The following is a 20,648-nucleotide window of genomic DNA, read 5'->3' on the forward strand; positions in this document are numbered from 1 at the left end:
TGTAAGGGATAGATCATGAGTCTAATTGACTTTTTCAAGAAAGCAACAAAATATACTAATGAAGTGGAACACTGGAGGAGGTGTATATAGTAATGCATTTGAAAGTTCCCCATGGTAGTCTCATTCTAAAGGTCAGGAAGCATGGGATCCCCAGAAACTTGGCTGTGTTGATTCAGGAACGGCTTGCTCATAGAAGGCAGAGGGTGGTAGTACAGCATATTCATCCTGAAGGTCCACGACCAATTGGTTGCACCAGGATCTGTTCTGGGAGTCCTGCTCTTTGTATTTTCTTTTAATAAATGATTTGGATAAAGAAGGTCTCAGATGTCTCAAAAGGCAGTGTGGATAGGAGACTGTCATAGGTTACAACACAACATTAACAGAATGCAGATCTGAGCAGAGAAGTGGCAGATGGAGTTCAACCTGGAAAAGTGTGAAGTGGAAGCTCAAACTTGAAGTTTGTATACAAGTTTAAGGGCAGAGTTCTTAGCAATGTGGAGAAACAGTATGTTCTATCATTCCTCCACTTCTCATGTTCCAGATATCAACCACACTACATAAAAAATATTTACTCCTTACATCCCCTTTAAAATAAGGGCAATAACCCCACACTTCCAGATGAGCTCAATGTCTTCTACACACACTCTGATTGAGAGAGTTATGACATATCCACATGAGCCCTCTCCGCTATACATGTCTCTGTAAACTCAAGTCTCTGAGGCCAACGCCTAAGTGAATTCATGAAAGGTGTCTGGTCCTGATAGGACACTGAGCCATGTACTAAAGATCAGTGAGGACTAAATAGTCTAAGTATTTATGGATACATTCAACCTCCTGCTTCTGCAGTCTGACATCCTCATCTGCTGTAGAGTTATTTATTGCACCAGTGCGCAAGATGAGCATGGTGACTTGGCTTAATGACTATCACTGCTAGCACTTATGTCAGCTTTGAGAGGTTATGTTTCGGTACTAATCAACTCCTGCCTCAGAGATGACTTGAATCCACTTCAATTTGCCTACTACTCCAACAGGTCAATAGCAGATACAATTTCTCTGCTCTGCACCATCTGTACAATGTAACACATGCCAGGTATGTGTTCAGTGATTGATTTCATTGACTACAGCTTAATGTTCAAAGCAAAATCTCCATCCAATAAGCTTCAAGATCTGGATCTCATCATTCAAAACTATTCTCACATAGATAGCCCCCTTCTTCAATTGAATCCTTGACTTCCATTTTAAAAGACCTTAATCAGTGCAGACTGGTAACAACATCTCCTCCACACTGACCATCAACAGACTTGTAATTGTACTTTAAAGCTGTATGCTTCGACCATTGCCTTAATCTCTATACACGTTTAACTTTGAGGCTAAGCAATGCAGTATACAAATTCCCAACAACACCACTGTTGTTAGATGAATCACAGATGATGAGTCAGCGTATAGCAGCGAGATAGGACCAATGGGCACAACACATAGATGCAATCACAAGGAAAGCACTCCAGAGTCTTTACTTTCTTACACAGATGTACCTTTGAAAGTATCCTGATTGGTTGCATCATGACTTGGTACAGCAATCTGAATGCAGAGTAGTGGATAGAATCCAAAAATGGACTCAGCATCTCATGAAGATGGTGCCAGAGAGTAGTGACTCTTAATGTGCAGCTCCAAAAGGGATTATCAAGTACAGAGGATTCTGGTTAATTGGGGCAGTCACTTTTTTGGGACACCTCTTGAAGAACAAAAATCGAGCCCATAAAATTGGTGGGATTCCCTTTGTTTATTTGGGACATAATGTCACTTAATTGGGGCAGGAGATTATTGCGGAGCAGTTGTGTGCACTTGTGTGGACTTTGGAAATTATACCATGCTTAGAACACTATTTTTAAAAATAGTGTCAGTTGCATGTGCTTGTGTTGTAATCCATTTGGCTCGACAGATGCCAATTCAAAAAGCAGTGTTTTTTTTTGACAATTTTGCTTTTCATTTTGACTTTAAAATACTTTAGATCCTTGCCAAGATGCCATTAAAGACACTAAACAAAAAAATTACCCTAGCTAACACTAACACACACAAAATGTTAGAGGAACTCAGAATGCCAGGAAGCATCTAGGAAAAGAGTACAGTCGACATTTTGGGCCGAAACCCTTCAGCAGGACTGAGAAAAACAGCTGAGGAGCAGATTTAAAAGGTGGGGGAAGGGAGAGGAAAACACAAGGAGATAGGTGAAATCTGAAGGGGGAGGGGATGAAGTAAAGAGCTGGGAAATAAATTGGTAAAAGAGACAGAAAGCCATGGAAGAGAGAAAAGGAGAGAGAAGCACCAATGAGATAAGATTTTTTTTTCTCTAGTCCTGCCGAAGGGCATTGGCCCAAAACGTCGACTGAACTCTTTTCCTAGATGCTGCCTGGCCTACTGACTTTCTCCAGCATTTTGTGAGTATTGCTCGGATTCCCAGCATCCACAGATTTTCATTTGTTTGAAATTACACTAGGTGTCTACTCTGGCTTTGTACATTTACAGTCAACCAAAAGAACACAGTGGCGCACACTGGATGTATTTCTCCATTGATAACTATTATGAATTAATACACAGCATTATAGGTGGCATTCTAATTTGTTCTGTATTTCATTTAAATATACAATTTATTATTCAATTAAACAGCAGTTTATCTTTTTTTTTTAATACCTTTTTAAGTATTTCCATTAAACTTTGGCTAATTGGGATAGCTGTTTAATTGGGCCAAAATATATTGACCCTGATATGTCCCAATTAATTGGAATCCACTGTATATTGTTTTGGAAACTGTTTGGGGGTTGGGAGTGAGAGAATACCTACTCAGGAGAATGCAGCAGTCGCCAGGTCTATGCACCAATATCAGCTCTGAGGCTCAGCAGAGAAGGGTGAATGCAGGCAAGACTAAAGTGAAATGGGACTTAATAGATAGTTAGGTGGAAAGGAGATCCTGTGGCCACAAAAGAGGCTCTGGAGTGGTATGGTGCCTTCCCGGGGGGCCAGGGTCTAGGATATCAGAGTGGCTACAGACTATTCTCAAGACCTCTATGAGAAGGCCAGAACTTGTGCATGATGCTGACACAATGACAAAGGCAGAGCAAGGGCTGAGTTCCTGCAGAATGAATATCGATGCTACAGAAGAAATTAAAAAGCAGGACCATGAAGGTAGTATCTCTGGATTATCTCTAGGGCCATGTCCCAATGAAGGTAAGAATGGAAGGATACGGCTGTAAAATTGCTGAGGGGGGAGCAAATCAGATTTTGAGACCATTGGACTGAGGCAACCTGTACAATAAGGACAGGTTGCACCTGAATTGAAGGGGTAACCAATATCATTGCAGGCAGATTTGCTAGTGCTTCTTAGGGTAGGTTTAAATTAACTTGGCAAGGAAGTGTGATCCTAAACAATAAAGTGGTAAATGTGAGGCTGGAAAGTGATACAGAAGACTTTCACAGCATGTTGAATAGACATGCCAGGCATGGGAATGGTAGGGAGTGTGGAAAACCTCTGAGTTTTAAATTGTATTGATTTCCAGATTTACATGCAAGGAATCTAACAGGCAAGGTGAATTAATTTAGGGCATGGATTGTTATGTGTGACTAGGATATTATAGCCATTACAGAAACATGGCTAAGGGACAGACAAGTGGGATAGTTTGATAATAGGGTTTGGATGTTTTAGATAGGATTGAGATGGAGGAAAGGGGATGGGGGGGTAGGAAGAGTTACATTCTTGATTAAGGGTAATGTCACAGCAGTAGTCAGAGATGAAATTATTGAGGATTATCAAATGAGACTTTGAGTAAAGCTCAGAAATAAGGATATGATCACACCTTATTGGGATTCTACTATAAACTCTTAAATCATCAACATGTATTAGAGGCGCAAGTATGTATTGTTCCAAACATTAATACTGTTGTATTTGTAGGGAATTTTAACCTTAACATTAACTGGTACTACCATATTGTTAAGGGGTTACATGGGAAAAAATTTGTTACATGCGTTCAGTAAAGTTTCCTTGGGCAATATATAGGGAGCCCTGTGAGAGAGAAATGAAGGTTGAACTACTTACGAGTAATAAGGTAACTGAGGTGACAGTGTTATGAATGTACCACAGTTCTGAGGGGCCGAAGGGTGCGGGGGTAGCCCCCTCCTTTGTGAGAATCGCAAGATCACTATTGAGTCAATTCAGGAGACACAGGAAATGAGAGAAAGACATGCAGAATCCACAAAAGGGTTAGAATGTGTCCTGGCCTCCGAAAGGCGGACCCATTGATACCGGCTATTGTCTCTTGGAGACGGACTTGTGTATTGCATCCTGGATGATGCAATCAAAGCCCCAGGCAATGAACCGAGGGGGAGGTTGGTGGAGGGATTGCATCATCCCCAACCTGATTGACACCTGAGACCCTGTGAGTCAGGATAAAAAGAGGGTCTGTGGGAACAGCCCCTCAGATGCACCAGAAGAAATGCTAGTGATCCCATAATAGCGAAAGCCGGTGGAAGGCCACGTGCGTCCGCTTCCATTTGCCCGGAATCGGTGACCTTTGCCACGGAAAAACGGTTTTTAGCTAACAACAGGGAACTCAACTCTCAACGACTCTCGAAGGATTGACATCATAAACAGAATGGGCAAGTTTTAACCCGTCTCTCTCTCTCCAACAATTGCCACACGGGGTCCCCAACGGCGGCAGCCTGTATGAACTGAACGAAGTATATATTTCCATCGGACAATTCATTATCCCCTAGACAACGATACAGCTTATTTCTTATTGATTATTATTATACCCGCACTTTTAGATTTAGTATTGATGACGTATATTATCTGTGTGTTTGCATTGATATTATTTTTGTGTATTTCTATCAATAAATACTGTTAAAAATAGTACCATCAGACTTCAACGGACCTCTCTATCTTTGCTGGTAAGTGACCCAGTTACGGGGTACGTAACAACAGTCGGAAAGCATTTTGGGCCAGTTACCATAGTTGTTAGTTTCCAACTAGTTATACAAAGGGACAGGACAGGCCACAGATTCAAGTTCTAAATTGAGACAAAGCAAATTTTGACAGTACGAGGTAGGAGTTTGCAAAGGTTGATTAGAGTAAATTGTTTGTAGGTAAAGCCTTAGAATACAAGGATGTCTCTTTACAACCGCGGTGAAGGGGAATTTCTGAAGCAGAGGTTGGTGAATCTATGGAATTTATTGTCACAGATGGTTGTGGAGACAAAGTCTTTGGGTATATTTAAAACAAAGGTTGATAGGTTCTTGATTAGTAATGATGTCCTCATGTAATAGGGTGACCGGCGAATACTCTAAACGTGGCCTAACCAAAATTATATACATTTGCAAGATAAATTTGTACTCATTCCCTGCCCCGCCCCTCCATCTGATGCAGCTGAGCATGCCATATACCTTCTTTATCACACTATATCCTTCGAGGACCAAAAGCTTGTTGTGATTTGGGGGCCTGGGTGCCTCAATGACCCAGAGAGCTGAGTTGGCTGGAGTCAGGCCTTTATGCTTTGGCGGTTGGTAAGGTCACCCTTGCCAAACAGGTAGAAGGGTAGAGGCCAGATTAAGAGTGGTCCGTTGGTCCTCCAGGTTCAGGGCTACAGCTCAGGGCCAACAACCCTGACTGGTAAAACAAAACTGTTAAGGAAACAGCAATGAAGAATTCTTCTACATCTGAGTGTGGTGGTGTTGCTGAGTCTCAACCTGTGTCTTGCATGACTGACAGTAGTGAAAACTGAGAGGAAGCTACTGACACGCTGAAGGAAGCCCTGAACATTGCCGGAGATGGAGGATCTTCATCGCTGTCTTAAATGCCAGCAACATTACAGATAGTAAGTAACTATATATACTTGTGTCACCGCTTTCAATGAGCTAATGAATTAGACCCCAAAATCCCTCTGTACATTGATGTTCCCAAGGGTCCAGACATTAATTGCATACTTTCCACGTATATTTGACCTTCCAAGATGCAAAACATCACACATGACCAGCATGAACTTTATTTCCCATTTCTCTACCACATCTGTTACTGATCTATATCCTTCTTTACCATTTGACTACCTTCTTTGCCAACTGCAACTTCACTAATTTTACTGCAAATTTAATAAAGTACATGTTTACATTATCATCCAAGTCATTTACATATACACAAGGAAGATGTGTTAACACTGATTTCTGTGAAACATCATTAGGTCACAGACCTTGATCCAGGTGGTGTTGTGGATATTGTGGAATATTGCCAAAGGATACAGCAGGATATAGATTAGCTGCAGATATGGGTGAAGAAATGGCAGATGGAGTTTAATCTGGCCAAATATAAGCAATTGCACTAGTGAAAAATAAATGTAAAGGGACAGCACACTGGCTCTTAACAGTGATGCACAAAAGCATCCTGGAGTACAAATTCCTAAAAGTGGCTACAGGTTAATATGGAGGTGCAAAAGGCATATGGCAGTTTGTCTTTATTAGTCAAAGTAATGAGTTTGGAGAGATGTGATGTTGCAGCTTTATAAAACTCTGGGTAGCCACATCTTGAGTATTGCATTCAGTTCCAGTTGCCCTATTATAGGAAAGTTGTGGAAGGTGCAGAAAAGGTTTCGTAGGATACTACCTGGATTACAGCATATGCTACAAGGCAAGGCTGAACAAAGTTGGATTGTTTTCTCTGGAGTAATGGAAGCTAAAAGGAGATAGAGCTTTATCAGATTACAAGAGGCATAGATAGAGAAAGCTTTATCTTTCTCCCAGGAATGAAATATCTGCTACTAAAGTGCATGTAATTAAATTGAGAGCAATTAAGTGCAAAGGAGCTATGTGGAGCAAGTGTGTTATTTTTAAAAAAGAGTGTTGGGTACCTGGAATGCACTGCAGGGATGATGGTAGAGGCAGATACGGTAGAAGCATTGAAGAAGTCCTTAGATATGTATATGAATGTGAAGAAAAGAAGTTCATGGATATTGTGCATATGTTGTGAAATGTGCCGGAGATAATAGACCTGATTCTGAACTGTAATAGCATCACATCAGATTTCAGCTGTCTCCCTCTCCCCCCTCTTTCAAACTGCAGTTCAATGCAATACATATTTTAGAAGAAAAAAAATAAATCAATTACAGTATACCTATATTAAATAGATTAAAAATCACACAAAAACCAGAAATAATACATATTTAAAAAGTGAGGTCATGTTCACGAGTTCAATGTCCATTTAGGAATCGGATGGCAGAAGGAAAGAAGCAGTTCCTGAATCACTGAGTATGCGCCTTCAGGCTTCCGTACCTCCTACCTGATGGTAACAATGAGAAAAGAGCATGCTGGGGGTCCTTAACAATGGACGCTGCCTTTTTGAGACAACGCTCCTTGAAGATGTACTGGATAGGTTGTAGGCTAGTACCCAAGATGGCTCTGACTAAATTTACAACTCTCTGCAGCTTCTTTCAGTGATGTAGCCTGTCAGATTGCTCTCCACAGTCATCTATAGAAGTATACAGTTCAGTAACATGTTTTCATTTCTTCCCAAGGACAAAGCATAACTAAGAGATGGATGATGCTATCATGACTGACAAGAGGAGTCAGTAATAGCATGAAAGCAAAAGATGCAAATATTAATGGGAAGCCTTTAGAAGCCAACAGACAACAATAGAAAAGCTATAAATGGCAAACAACATGAAATGTAAGAGTAAACAAGCCAATAATATCAAAGATGATATTAAAACTTCTTTAGATACATAAAGGTAAGAATGGACACAATGCCACTTAAAAAATATTGGAGAAGTAGTAATAGAGAACAGGAAAATAGTTGCCAAATAGGTACTTTGCCTCAATCTTCATATTCAAGGACACCAGTAATATTTCAGACATTCAGTGTGACATTCAAGAAAGTCACAGGGCAAAGGTGAGTGTAGTGGCTATTACTAAGGAGAAGGCACTGGGAAACTGAAAGGCCTGGAGGCAGATAAATCACCTGGACCACATGGACTACATCCCAGATTTCTGAAAGAGGTAGTTGAAGGGAGTGTGAAGACAGTAATGATCATCCAGAATCACTGGAGTCAGGAAAGAGTCCCAAAGGACTGAAAATTGCAAATGTTTAAGAGAGGCAAAAGACAAGGAAATTATAGGCGGGGAATCCTGACCTCAGTAGTTGGTAAGAATTTAAAGTCCATTATTAAAAGATGAAATTTTGGAGTTTTTGGAAGTATATGATGAAACTGAACAAAGTCTGTTTAGTATTTTTAGGGGGAAGAACTGCTAAATCTGTTAGAAGTCTTTGAGGAAGTGACAAGCAAGTTAGACGAAGGAGAATCAATGGACATTACTTAGTTGGGTTTTCCAAAAGGCCTTTGACAAGATGCTGCATATGCCGCTGTTAAACAGAGCTCAGGGTGTTAAAGGTGCTAACATGGAGAAAAGATTGGCTGAGACCTAAGAATAGTATATTGGCCCATGTAAGTGGTAACTCAGGTAGACAAGGTGGTGAAGAAAACATAAGGTATTCTTGCCTTCATCAGATGGGGCAGTGAGTACGAGCTTAAGTTACGAAGAGAGACTGCAGCAAAGGAGGCTGAGTAGTGATAATATAGAGGTTTATAAAATCATGAGGGGCATTAGTAAGGTGGAAAGACAGTCTTTTGCCCCAGAGCAATGGTTAAAGGTGAGAGGGGAGGATTTAAAGGAGATTGTAGGGAAAAGTTTTACAGAAGGTGGAGTATATGCTATGCCAAAGAAAGTTTGAGTGATGGTATAATTTCAATGTTTAAAAAAATTTGGAAAGGTTCGTGGCTAGGAAGTGTTTAGGGCTATGAGACAAATGCAAGCAAGTGGATGGCACTTAGGTCAACATGGACAAGTCAGGGTTAAAGATTAGTTTCCATGCTGCATGACTGTGTCATTAAAGTACATGATGATTTGACAGACTTGTTTCAAAATTGGTTTGGTCATAGTAGAGAAGATGTTAACAGTGAAGCACTGTTATTCTTACTGGAGATTTATGACCAGTAGTGTTCCACAGTAATTAATGCTGGGATCTCTGTTGTTTGTGATATACAAGAGATTTGGATGAAAATGTAGGTTGGTTGATTAGAAAGTTTGTGAATAACACAAAAATCAGTAAGGTTGTCAATAGAAAGGAAGATTATCAAAGGATAGTGAGGAGATACACTCAGTGGCCACTTTATTAGGTGCACCTCCACACCTTATCAGCCAATTACGTGGCAGCAATTCAATGCACAAAAATATGGAAACATGGTCAAGAAATTCAGTTCAAACATCAGAATCAGATTTAGTAATCACCAGCAAATGTTGTGAAATTTGTTAATCAGAATGGTCTTCATCAGAGAGTGACTTTGACCATTGTTGGTACCAGATGGGGTGATTTGAGTTTCTTAGAAACTGGTGATCTCCTGGGATTATCACACACAACACTCTCTTGAGTTTACAGAGAGTGGTGTGATAAACAAAAAAAAACAACAACATTCAGTAACAGCAGTTTTGTGGGTGAAAGCTCCATGTTAATCAGCAAGATTGGAGGAGAATGGCCACAATGGTTCAAGCTGACAGAAAGTTGAGAGTAATTCAATAACCTTCACCCTGCCTTGTGCAGCTGGGTCCAGGACTTCCTGTCAGATCACCGGTGGGTGGTAAGAATGGGCTCCCTCACCTCTGCCCTTCAGACCTTCAACACAGGAGACCCCCAAGGTGCGTCTTAAGCCCTCTCCTTTACTCTCTGTACACCCATAACTATGTTGCCACCAGCAGCTCCAATCTGCTAATTAAATTTGCAGATGATGCTACAGTAATTGGCCTTATCTCAAATAATAACGAGGCAGCCTACAGAGGAGAAGTCATCACCTTGACACAGTGGTGTCAAGAAAACAACCTCTCCCTCAAGATCACAAAAACAAAGGAGCTAATTGTGGACTATAGGAAGAACAGAGACAGGCTCACCCCTATTGACATCAATGGATCTGGGGTTGAGAGGGTGAACAGCTTTAAGTTCCTCAGTATACACACCACTGAGGATCTCACTTGGTCTGTACATTGGGGACCTGACTCAACCCAACCACAAACTGTTCAATCTGCTACCATTCAGGAAACGGTCCTGCAGCATGAAAGTCAGGACCAACAGACTCTAGGACAGCTTCTTTCACCAGGCCATCAGACTGATTAATCCACGCTGACATAATTGCATTTCTAAGCTATTCTGACTGTTCTGTTGTATATCTTACAATGCATTCTATTTATTACAAATTACTGGAATTCGTACATCACATATTCAGATGAAGACATAACGTAAAGGTTTTTACTCTTCACCTATGTGAAAGATCTAAGAAATAAAGTCAATTCAATTCAAGTGAATTGAATTACAACAATAGCGTGCAGAAGAGCATTTCTGAATTCACAATCTGTCAAACCTTGAAGTGGATGGGCTATGGCAGCAGAAGGCCACGAACATACACGAGGTACTTAATAACGTGGCCACTGAGTGCAATTGTGTCTTGCATTTGACCTTCAAAAGTGCAATACTTCACACTTGATCAGATTTAAACTCCATCTGTCATTTCTTCCAGTCAGTATATTCTGTACTCAGGTACCGTGTAAATGCACCAGGTACTCTACTTCAAGACTGATGGAATAAAACATTAAAGAACTTGATTTTGACACACTGTGCATGATCTACTATATATTTTCAGTCTTTTCTATTTTTTGTCTCTCAGCATTTGCTTTACATCTACACTAGTATCACAACTTACATTGATAACTCTTCAGATATGAGATGTGATTGTAACTTGTTTATTTCTTCTTTCAATCCCTGTATTGCGAACAAAAATCATAAACATTTAATATTGAGGCAATTAACAACTGCAAAGAAAATTATGTGGCAGAGAATTCCTCATGTAAAAACTGAAAGATTCCAGTCATCATGTTACAATACATTTCTCCTTTTCAGCAAGCAGAAGTGAAAAGCTGGAAATGCCAGCTTCTAAAAAGCAAATTCTAATCACCACTGACATAAGCTGGCATTAACAAGAAATTTGTGCTGCTTAATATCTCCTGTCCTTTTACTAATGGATATCATTATCTCTCACTTAGAAGTTAGAAGTTCAAGATACAGAGAAGGGTAGTGATACTTGTACTTTGAACAGCTAGCACAAGTTTAACACTAATAGTATGTGGGAGATGTGCTAAATACCTTTCAAAATTAGATACACTAGCAACTCATTTAGTGTTACTGCACAGAGAAATGAATCATTATAGCTCTCTTGTTCCTCCAGACCAAACATATGCGGATATGTACCCATCAGTACTTCTAAGGAATACTAGTGAACTACTGCCTTCTGCTGAGAATCCTGCAACAAAGAATCATCCCAGTGTGGAGAGGTTTCATGGGGTTGGGTTGATCTGAGATATGGAGATATAGTGCTCAGAGATGCACCCAGCATTGAGTATTCCACATTTTCAGACCACCAAGAACCTCCCTCAACATTTCATGTTGGATGCAATTTAATGTGTTATCTCCTCTTTAGTTCCATCTCTCCTTGGGGAAGTGACATTTCTATGGTAAAACATTCAAACTGGAACTATAATGTTGTAGCCTTTACAGGGACTTAGTTGAGAGGGGAACAGGAATGGATACTTAATTTCAGGACAGTATCACAGCTGCCCTTAGAAGGGTATTATGGAGGGCTCATTAATGGAATGATTTTTTTTGAAAACCTTACTTCCACTAAATGTCCATCGATCCTTTATGTCTTGGCTATTTTACCTTAATAATGTCATTATATTCTTCCACAGTTAATTTCATTTCTTCTGATTGATTTATTTTCTGTAAAGTAATATACAGCAGCATCAAGGTGCATGTACGTATATGAATGTTTCCATGTTATACTTCTAAAGTCACCAAGGTATCAAGTTTGAATCACAATTTTCATAATAATATAACCATGGCAGCGTAATTCTGCAAGTCAGATTTCCTCCCTATTCCACAATAACTGGAAAGAAATTCAACTGATTTTCAAAGTTCGGCCGGCACAGAAATCATTTTGTGTGCTGGTGCATTGAAACCTGAGATTCAAGTAAGGTTACACAGCTTAAATTCCTCTAACAAACTACATACTCCCAACTCATAGCAAAATAAGCCAAGGTTTGTTGAGCTACACAATAGGAGACACATACTGAACTTGCAAGAAAAATCAGTTAAGTATCAGACCAAGCAAGGTAGTCATAAGGTCATACAGCATGGAAACAAGCCATTTGGCCCACTGTGTACATGCTGAACAATGAGCATTCATCTTTATCAATCCCAATTTCCAGCACTTGGCTCTAGGTGATTCAAGTGCTAACCTAGACACTTCATAAATATTATCAGTGAACATGCTTCCATCACTTTCTCTGGCACTACATTCTATGTACTCACATTCTGGGTGAGAAAACTCAACCTCAGATCCACTCTAAATCAAGTTATCAAGTTTACTGTCAAATGCACAAGTACAGTGAAGTCCAACACAAACCTCACTTGCATCAGTATCATGGGCACATAGGCTCTCTTCCACCTTACTCAGTGGAACATAGAGCAGTACAGGCTCTTCAGTTCACAATGTTGTGTTGACCTTTTAACATACTCCATGATAAACCTAACATTCAACTGACTGAGCATGCAATTTAAAAGCAAGTGAGGCCTTTCAGTACATATTGGTGGGCTTGATCTATTGTGGTTTCTAAGCACTTGTCAAACACTAATAAAAATGTTTAGGCAGAGCAGTCATTGTGGGAGCAGCCATTGTGTGAGTGGACCAGTATAAGGGTGGAGAGCTAGAGGATTTGGCTCAAGGTATTTCAGTGAGAAGAGGTGGAAGGAAGTTTATTTCTTTCTCAGTCTATTGCTGTCTAGCTAGAGCAATTAGTATGGAACCAGGTCAGTGGTGTGCTCTGCATGTCTCCCTGATACCTACACCTGTATGAACTGCATCAGCCGCTGCTCCTTACAGACAATGCTAGAAAAGTAGAGCTGCAACTCAATGACCTTTGGCTCTTATGGGAAAATGAGGAAGTGAAAGATAAGAGTTACAGGGAGGGCCAGAAGGCAGGTAGCTGGATGACTACAATAGGCAAAAAGTGAATACCTTTGATACCTTTGTGGCCATTCACCTCAATAAATGGTATATCACTTTAGACACTGTTTGGGGGGGGGGGGGGGATGACTTAAATGACCTACCAGTGGAAAGCCGTCTTTACTAGGTCTCTAGCACTGTCTGGGTTCGTGACTCGGAAGGGAAGAAGGGGAAAGAGGAGTAATAGGAGATTTAATATTCAGGGGTGCCGGCAGAAGATACTGTGGAGGTGAAAAAGATGCCTGGATGGTACGTTGCCTCCCAGGTGCCAGGGTCAGGAACATCTCAGACTGTGACCATAGCATTCTAACAGGGTGAGCAGCCAAAAGTTGTGATACATATTGGTCCCAGCGAAAAGGGTTGGGATCCTGAAGAGAGAATATAGAAAGTTGAAAAGCAGGATCTCAAGGACAGCAATTTGGCAGATGAATGTGGTGTGGCTGAGGAATTGGCAGGGTTTCAGATTTGCTTAAGTGAGTTCGGCATATCATCAAAGACGACAGACTTCTAAAGTTAGAAAGCATTCTGACTGGTTACATCACGGTTTACTGTGGAAACTTCATGCACAGGAATACAAGTGTCTATACGGAGTAGCATGCTCAGCCAGTTTCCCTCTGCATCATCAAGGAGATCTACAATCTGATGAAGGCAACATCCATCATCAGGGAAAGATCCAACTTACACTGATAACTCTTCAAATACAAGATTTGATTGTAACCCCCTCCATTCAGGCCATATACCCTCTTCTCAAGGATGTCATTAGGGAGGAGATTCCTTAGCTTCCACGTTCTTTTCTAATGTAAATACAGAAATATTCATTTAACACCTCAACTGTCCCCTGTGGCTCCACACATAGAAAACCAAACTGATCCCCAAGGGAATGTATTCTTTCCCTAGTTACCCTTTTCCAGTTAATATACTTGTAGAATGTCTTAGGAATATCTCCTTTATCTATCTGTTCTCTGCATATTAACCTGAAACAGTATCTACCTCACTCAGTAATGCATCCTTAACTGAAATGAGTCCTTTGGCTTCATGTAACTGATTCTGAAAAGCAAGAGGATTAATTACTGTCCAACAGCATTTTCCTTAGTGACAAGGAAGTAAAGCACTAAGACTGTTAGCACCATTTATTTAGGATTTCCATGGTTTCCTGCTGTTATTGTTGTTGAGATGAAACCTCCAAAGAAATTTATCTCTGATGGATTGGCAAGGTAGTGCCAAAAAGCAGCATCCATCATCAAGGACCCCCACCATCCAGTACAGTACACGCTCTCTTCTCATTGCTGCCATCAGAAAGGGGGTACAAGAGCCTCAAGAACCACACCACCAGGTTAATGAACAGTTATTACCCCTCAACCATCAGGCTCTTGAACCAGAGGTGATAACTTCACTCATCCCAACACTGAATTGTTGCCATCACCTATTGTCTCACAAGAACTCTTCATCTCAAATTCTCTATATTTAGTGCTTATCTATGTATAATTATTTTGCTTTTTAAAAAAAAAACTTTTTGTGCTTTCAGTTCATTGTCTTTTGCACATTGGTTGTTTGTCCATTTTGTCATGTACATTTTGTTCATTGATCCTTTATATTTGTTGTGAATGTCCACAAGATAATCCCCAGAACATCCAGCATTTATTCCCATCCTTGTGACAGCCAAGTCTCTGTAATAGCTACATCGTAGCCAAGACCTGAACCATGCTCTAAGTTTATCATCTTTGCTCCTGATACTAGTCACTGACTGAAAAGTAACCACATTTCAACCCATGCACTGACTGAAATTGTGCAATATCCACTGCCTATCCTTCTTCACAATCTCTCTACACATTGCATCTACCTTTACAACTGCACCATCATCTGGCCTATTACCCTGGTGCCCATCTCCCTTCCAACAGAGCTCAGGCAAACCTGCCAACAAGGACAACCACACTCCCCTAACAATTTTCCAAGTAGTATACTTAAAATTGAGGGGAATGGCCACAATGGTACCTTGCACTGTATGTATATTCCCTTTCCTCTCCTGACAGTCATCAGCCATCTGCTTCCTGCAACTTAGGACTACCTCCCTGGAGCTCCCGTCTATCAACTCCTCATTCTCCTGAATGATTTGTAGGGCATCCAGCTCCAGCTCCCTTACAAAGACGGCAAGAAGCTGCAGCCTGCTGCACTACTCACAGGCATCAGGGACACCAGAGTTCACTATAATTTCCTACAACATGCAAGAGAATTATATCACTGCCATGGATTCCATTTGTGCAGCCATACCTCTGCAATAACATACGAAGAAAGAGAAACTTCCAAAATCTCAAACTAAAGCTCATGCATTGTAAGTCACTAAGGGTAGTGGGTAACTGGGAGATTGGGATATTTTCTAAAGCAACAAAGAATCACTAAGCAAACAATAAGGGAAAATAGATTATGAAAGTAAACTAGCACAAAACATAAAAACAGATACGCTTTATAATTATATAAAGTGGAGGATGGCTAAAATGAACATAAGAATGTAAAATGAACTGGGGATATTCAATAATGTGGAAATAGCCAACACTTTGAATGACTAATTTGTGTCGGTCTTCATGGTAGAAGGCATACCAAATCAAAATGTTTTGGAAGCGATGGCAGTAAGTACCTCAATACAGTCATTATCATTAAACAAGTGGTGATAAGTGAACTAGTTGGCCTGAAGGTAGGCAAGTCCCCTAGTATTGATGGTATGCATCCTTGGGTACTGAAAGAAACATGTTTGTGATGATTTACCAAAACTCTCTGAACTCTCAGCAGATCCTGGCAGGTTGGAAGACAGTGAATATCATGCCACTGTTAAAAAAAGATGTAGGCAAAATGTGGATAACTATAGGCCAGCTAGCTTAAGGTCTGTAGTCAGGAAAATGCTTGAAGCTACCATTAAGGAGGAAATAATAGTAAATGTGGATTGAAGGTTCCATCAGACAGACAGCACAAATTCGTGAAGGGCAAGTCCTGTTTGACAAACCTACTGGAGCTCCTGGAGGATAAAATGAGCACATTGTACTGAGAGGAAGAGTGCTGGCTCTACTGTGTTTCTCCAGGACTCTTCCGGGCATCGTGTCCCCAAGTGCCCAGTAAAGGAGGAAACCCATCAGTAAGAAGGGGAATTCTGACAGGATTGATTCTCCCTGCAAGCATTGTCCCCTAATTAAGTAATGGCCCAGCCTCTCTATTATGGGGGTCTCAGACCCATGGGTTGCTGCCATTTTTGACTCTGGGGAGTCAGGAACCTCATGGATATCTTTCAGACTCAAAGATGAAGAGTTCCCACTCAACAACTGAGAGAGAATATTGAAACCAAGGCTCTGGGTAGTCAGCCACTTGGCTCCCACAAGATCCACTTTTCTATAGTACCTCTCCATCTTGTGCTAGAAGGCAACCATAGGGAACAACCCTCCATCTTGTTGATTCACATGGACTGCCACCAGTGCTTGGCCTTCACTAGCTCTCTCGACAGAAACTTACTGATCAATTGGTCCCAAAAGAAACCCCAAGAATGGGGAATGGCATGTCAGTCCATGAGTCTGGGTCTAGCTCAAGCCCTGTTCAGCGCATCACCTCCTGAGCCATCCTGGTGTTCCAGATGAATATGCTGACCTTCTTGCATTCTAAGTAAGAAGGCAGCCACCTCCCTGCCTCCACACCAGCCAGATGACTGCACCATTGACCTCTGTTCCCTCTCTTGTCCTGAAACAGTGGCCATGGAAGAATACATCAAGAAGGCATTGGCCTTGGGATTTAACCATCCATCTACGTCATCATAGGAGCAAGAAAGATGGCAAGTTCCATTCTTGCATTAATAATCAGTCCTTCAACAACACCATGGTGAAGAATAGCTACCCTACTCCTCTGCTTGCCTTGGCATTTCAACATCTCCAGGGAGAAACTAAGTTGATCTGTACAATGTCTACAACTTGGTTCACAACCAAGAAAGAACGAGTGGAAGACAGCATACGACACCCTCACTGGCCACTATGAGTAGCTCATGATGCCATTTGGTCAGACAACTGTTTTCAGGCCCTGGTCAATGACGTATTCCAGGACAAGTTGTATCAGTTTGCATATTTAGAAAACATTATTATCTACTTCTGTTCTCACCAGGAACATACCCAGCATGTCCGGAAAGTTCTCAGACAGCTCCTCAACAACAACTTTTATACCTAACCAGAGAAGAGCGAGTTCAACAAAGAGCAGATGTCATTCTCGGGCTACATCCTCACCCCTTCCAGTGTTCAAATTGATCCAAAGTCACATTCAGGCAGTCACAGAGTGGTCTAAAACCATCTAGTCCCAAACAAGTGAGGCGCTCATAGGATTTGCAAACCTTTATAGCTGCTTCATCAGAAATGACAGTTTGATCGTGGTTCTTATAAATGCACTCACCAAGATGATCTCTGCAGGATTCCAATGGACAAATGAAGCAGACCAAGTGTTCTCAGAGCCAAACTGATGTTTCACCACTGCCCCAGTGCTACAACCCATCCCATCCATTAATCATCGAGGTTGATGCATCTAATGTTGGCACTGGAGCTGCACCTTCCCAGCACTTTTCTGTAGACAATCAGTCGCACCCCTGTGCTTTTCTTTCCAATTGCTTGACCTCTACAGAGTGTAACTATGATGTCTGAAAATAAGAACTTCTGGCTGTCCGGGAGTCAGGGAGGCCCTGGAGGCATGGAGACTGGAGAAGAACATCCTTTTCTGATATGGACAGGTCACAAAAACCTCTCCGACATTCATAATGCTAAGAGACTCAACTCCCGTCAAGCCCATTAGGTTCTCGTCTTCACAGTTTAATTTCACCCTCACCTACCACCCTAGAAGCAAGAATACCAAAGCCGATGCTCTCTTCTGCCAGTTTGACATCACTGAGGATAATACCAATCTAAAGCCCATCATTCCCTGCACATGCATAGTTGCTCTGGTGATTTGGAGAATAGACACAGAGGTGAAGGCTGCTCAACAGTCATTCAATGTCTGTAGTGAGATGCTGAAGATGTTCTATAGGTCAGTTGTGGAGAGCGCCCTCTTCTTTGTGGTGGCGTGTTGGGGAGGAAGCATTAAGAAGAGGGACGCCTCACGTCTTAATAAGCTGGTAAGGAAGGCGGGCTCTGTCGTGGGCAAAGTACTGGAGAGTTTAACATCGGTAGCTGAGCGAAGGGCGCTGAGTAGGCTACGGTCAATTATGGAAAACTCTGAACATCCTCTACATAGCACCATCCAGAGACAGAGAAGCAGTTTCAGCGACAGGTTACTATCGATGCAATGCTCCTCAGACAGGATGAAGAGGTCAATACTCCCCAATGCCATTAGGCTTTACAATTCAACCGCCTGGACTTAAGAACTTTTTAAAAGCTATTATTAATGCTTTTTGAGATAGTGATTTAGATGCATATCATATTTTTTACTGAGTTAAGTATTGTATGTAATTAGTTTTGCTACAACAAGTGTATGGGACATTGGAAAAAAAAAGTTGAATTTCCCCATGGGGATGAATAAAGTATCTATCTATCTATCTATCTAAGACCAGACCCAGGTGGGGGAACTTCCCAACCAGCTGTTTGTCCCTGCCACTGTGCACCCCAGAGTGTTGGAGTGGGGTCACTCTTCTCAACTGGTTGGCCATACAGGGATTCAACAGACCCTGGAATTTATAGAGACGATTTTGGTAGCCATCTATGTATGTCTCAAGATGTCCATGACTTTGTGTCTGCCTATCCCACTTGTGGCCAGAACAAGACATCAAGTCAGCGCCCTGCTGGAATGGTCTACCTGCTGCCTGTGCCTCACTGCCCCTAGTCCTGCTTCTCTTTGGATTTCATCACTGGTCTGTCTCCATCAAATGGGAACACTACCATTCTGGTAGTTGTGGACTGGCTCTCCAAAGGAGCCCACTTCATTGTTCTTCCCAAACTCCTGCCAGCTTATGAGACTGCCACCCTCATGGTTCAGCATGTGTTCAGGCTGCAAGGCTTCTTGGGACAGTGTCTGATCAAGGAGCACAGTTCACGTCCCATTTTTGGAAGGCTTCCTGTTCTCTTTTGGGAGCTACAGCCACCCTCTCATTATGTTTACACCTCCCAATCTTTACGCCAAACTAAGAGAATGAATCAGGAGCTGGAGATAACCCTGCAAACCCTTGTTTCTTCCAACCCCAAAACCTGGAGCTCTAATAGGTTTATCCATGAAGATTCACCCAGTGTTCTACGTTTCCCAGCTCACCAGTGACTTCCACCTCACTTGCTCTAGTCAACTCCCCACTTGATGGGTGGGTAGCTTGTCTATTCTGTGCAGTGCATTCTGGCATCTTGCTGGATATGGGGTAGTGTCCAGTACCTCATTGGTTGGGAGGGGTATGGCCCTGAGGAAGGTTGTTGGGTTCCGGCTCAATGCATCCTGGACAAGTCTCTAGCTCAGGACTTGCAGCAGGCGCAGGCCTCTGGCATCCTAGGATATGCACATAGTGAGGGGAGTCCTATCACAACTGCTGATACTGCTGTGGATTCCGGGTGCTCTCGCAGGCAGGCAGCTGAAAGAAGACAGCAAACACACGTGTGATAGGGTTTCTTTGTAACTGTATTTAACTTGCTTCCTTTTGTTTCAGTTTTCTTAAGTCTTGATTTGAGCACAGCAATGACAATACTCTCTGCTTACCTTAATCCACATTCCAGGAAAGAAGATTAGTGATTAGATAGACACCACTAATGAAGCAGTAGTAATTTAGTTCTAAATTACTGTTCTGGAGCTACAGAAATGGCATTAGTTTTAGTTAGCTTGAAAGCTTTCAGTTTGCAGCCCTGTTGACCTAACATTTATTATTTTCCTTTGTTGCGTACTGTCATTATTAAGACTCAGTGAGCTGTTCATTCTGATTTTGTGTTTCTCCTTTTGCACTGAACTCCTGTCACATGCAATACCAAAAGACACCTGCTTTATTTTCTAAATGAAGAACTTTTGTAATATGAACAAGTTACTATATACAGTACCTGTGATGACAACATTGTAAATTGAATTGACTGGCAGTCACTTTGCAAAGTACCTTGGTTGATGACAGGTGATATACATCCATTATTACAGTTGTAATATCACAGAATGATACAGCCTGGAAAAAGCCCCCTTGGCCCATTGAGTACAAGCTGAATATCAAGCATTCAGGTAAGTCTGAAAAGTACAGGCAGGGACAGGTTAATGAACACAGTAAGTCTGATGAGTTGAAGAGTGTTTATTTTAAATATCAGGAAGACAGATGACCTTATGAGTCTGAATCAGTACATGGACCTATGATGCTGTTTTCATTATGGCGTCTTGGTTACAAGAGGAAAAGGCAGCTCAAAGCTCTAGCGTTTTGATGTCATTAATATAAAAGAGGTGGAGAAGTTGTATGCCTAGCCAGGGCGAATGTCACATCTACACTTAGAAAAGACTAATTGGAGGGGACATACTCAGAGGACTATGTAAGTAGAGGTCAAAAATAAGGAAGGT

At 41.5% G+C, this 20,648-nt stretch overlaps 1 protein-coding gene across 1 annotated transcript in view; it reads right to left on the minus strand.

Annotated features, from left to right (window-relative positions):
• LOC140719004 (uncharacterized) overlaps positions 1-20,648 on the minus strand; it is a 95,935-nt gene that overhangs the window by 68,825 nt on the left and 6,462 nt on the right. Inside the window, exons 3-5 of the mRNA XM_073033313.1 lie at positions 14,127-14,183; positions 11,792-11,851; positions 10,779-10,837 (exon numbers count right to left, since the gene is read on the minus strand). Of these exons, the coding sequence (XP_072889414.1) occupies positions 10,779-10,837; positions 11,792-11,830 (98 nt within the window). The 5' untranslated portion in view covers positions 11,831-11,851; positions 14,127-14,183. The remainder of the gene's footprint in view (positions 1-10,778; positions 10,838-11,791; positions 11,852-14,126; positions 14,184-20,648) is intronic.

This window comes from Hemitrygon akajei, chromosome 31 (assembly GCF_048418815.1).
Source record: "Hemitrygon akajei chromosome 31, sHemAka1.3, whole genome shotgun sequence".
Taxonomy (NCBI): domain Eukaryota; kingdom Metazoa; phylum Chordata; class Chondrichthyes; order Myliobatiformes; family Dasyatidae; genus Hemitrygon; species Hemitrygon akajei.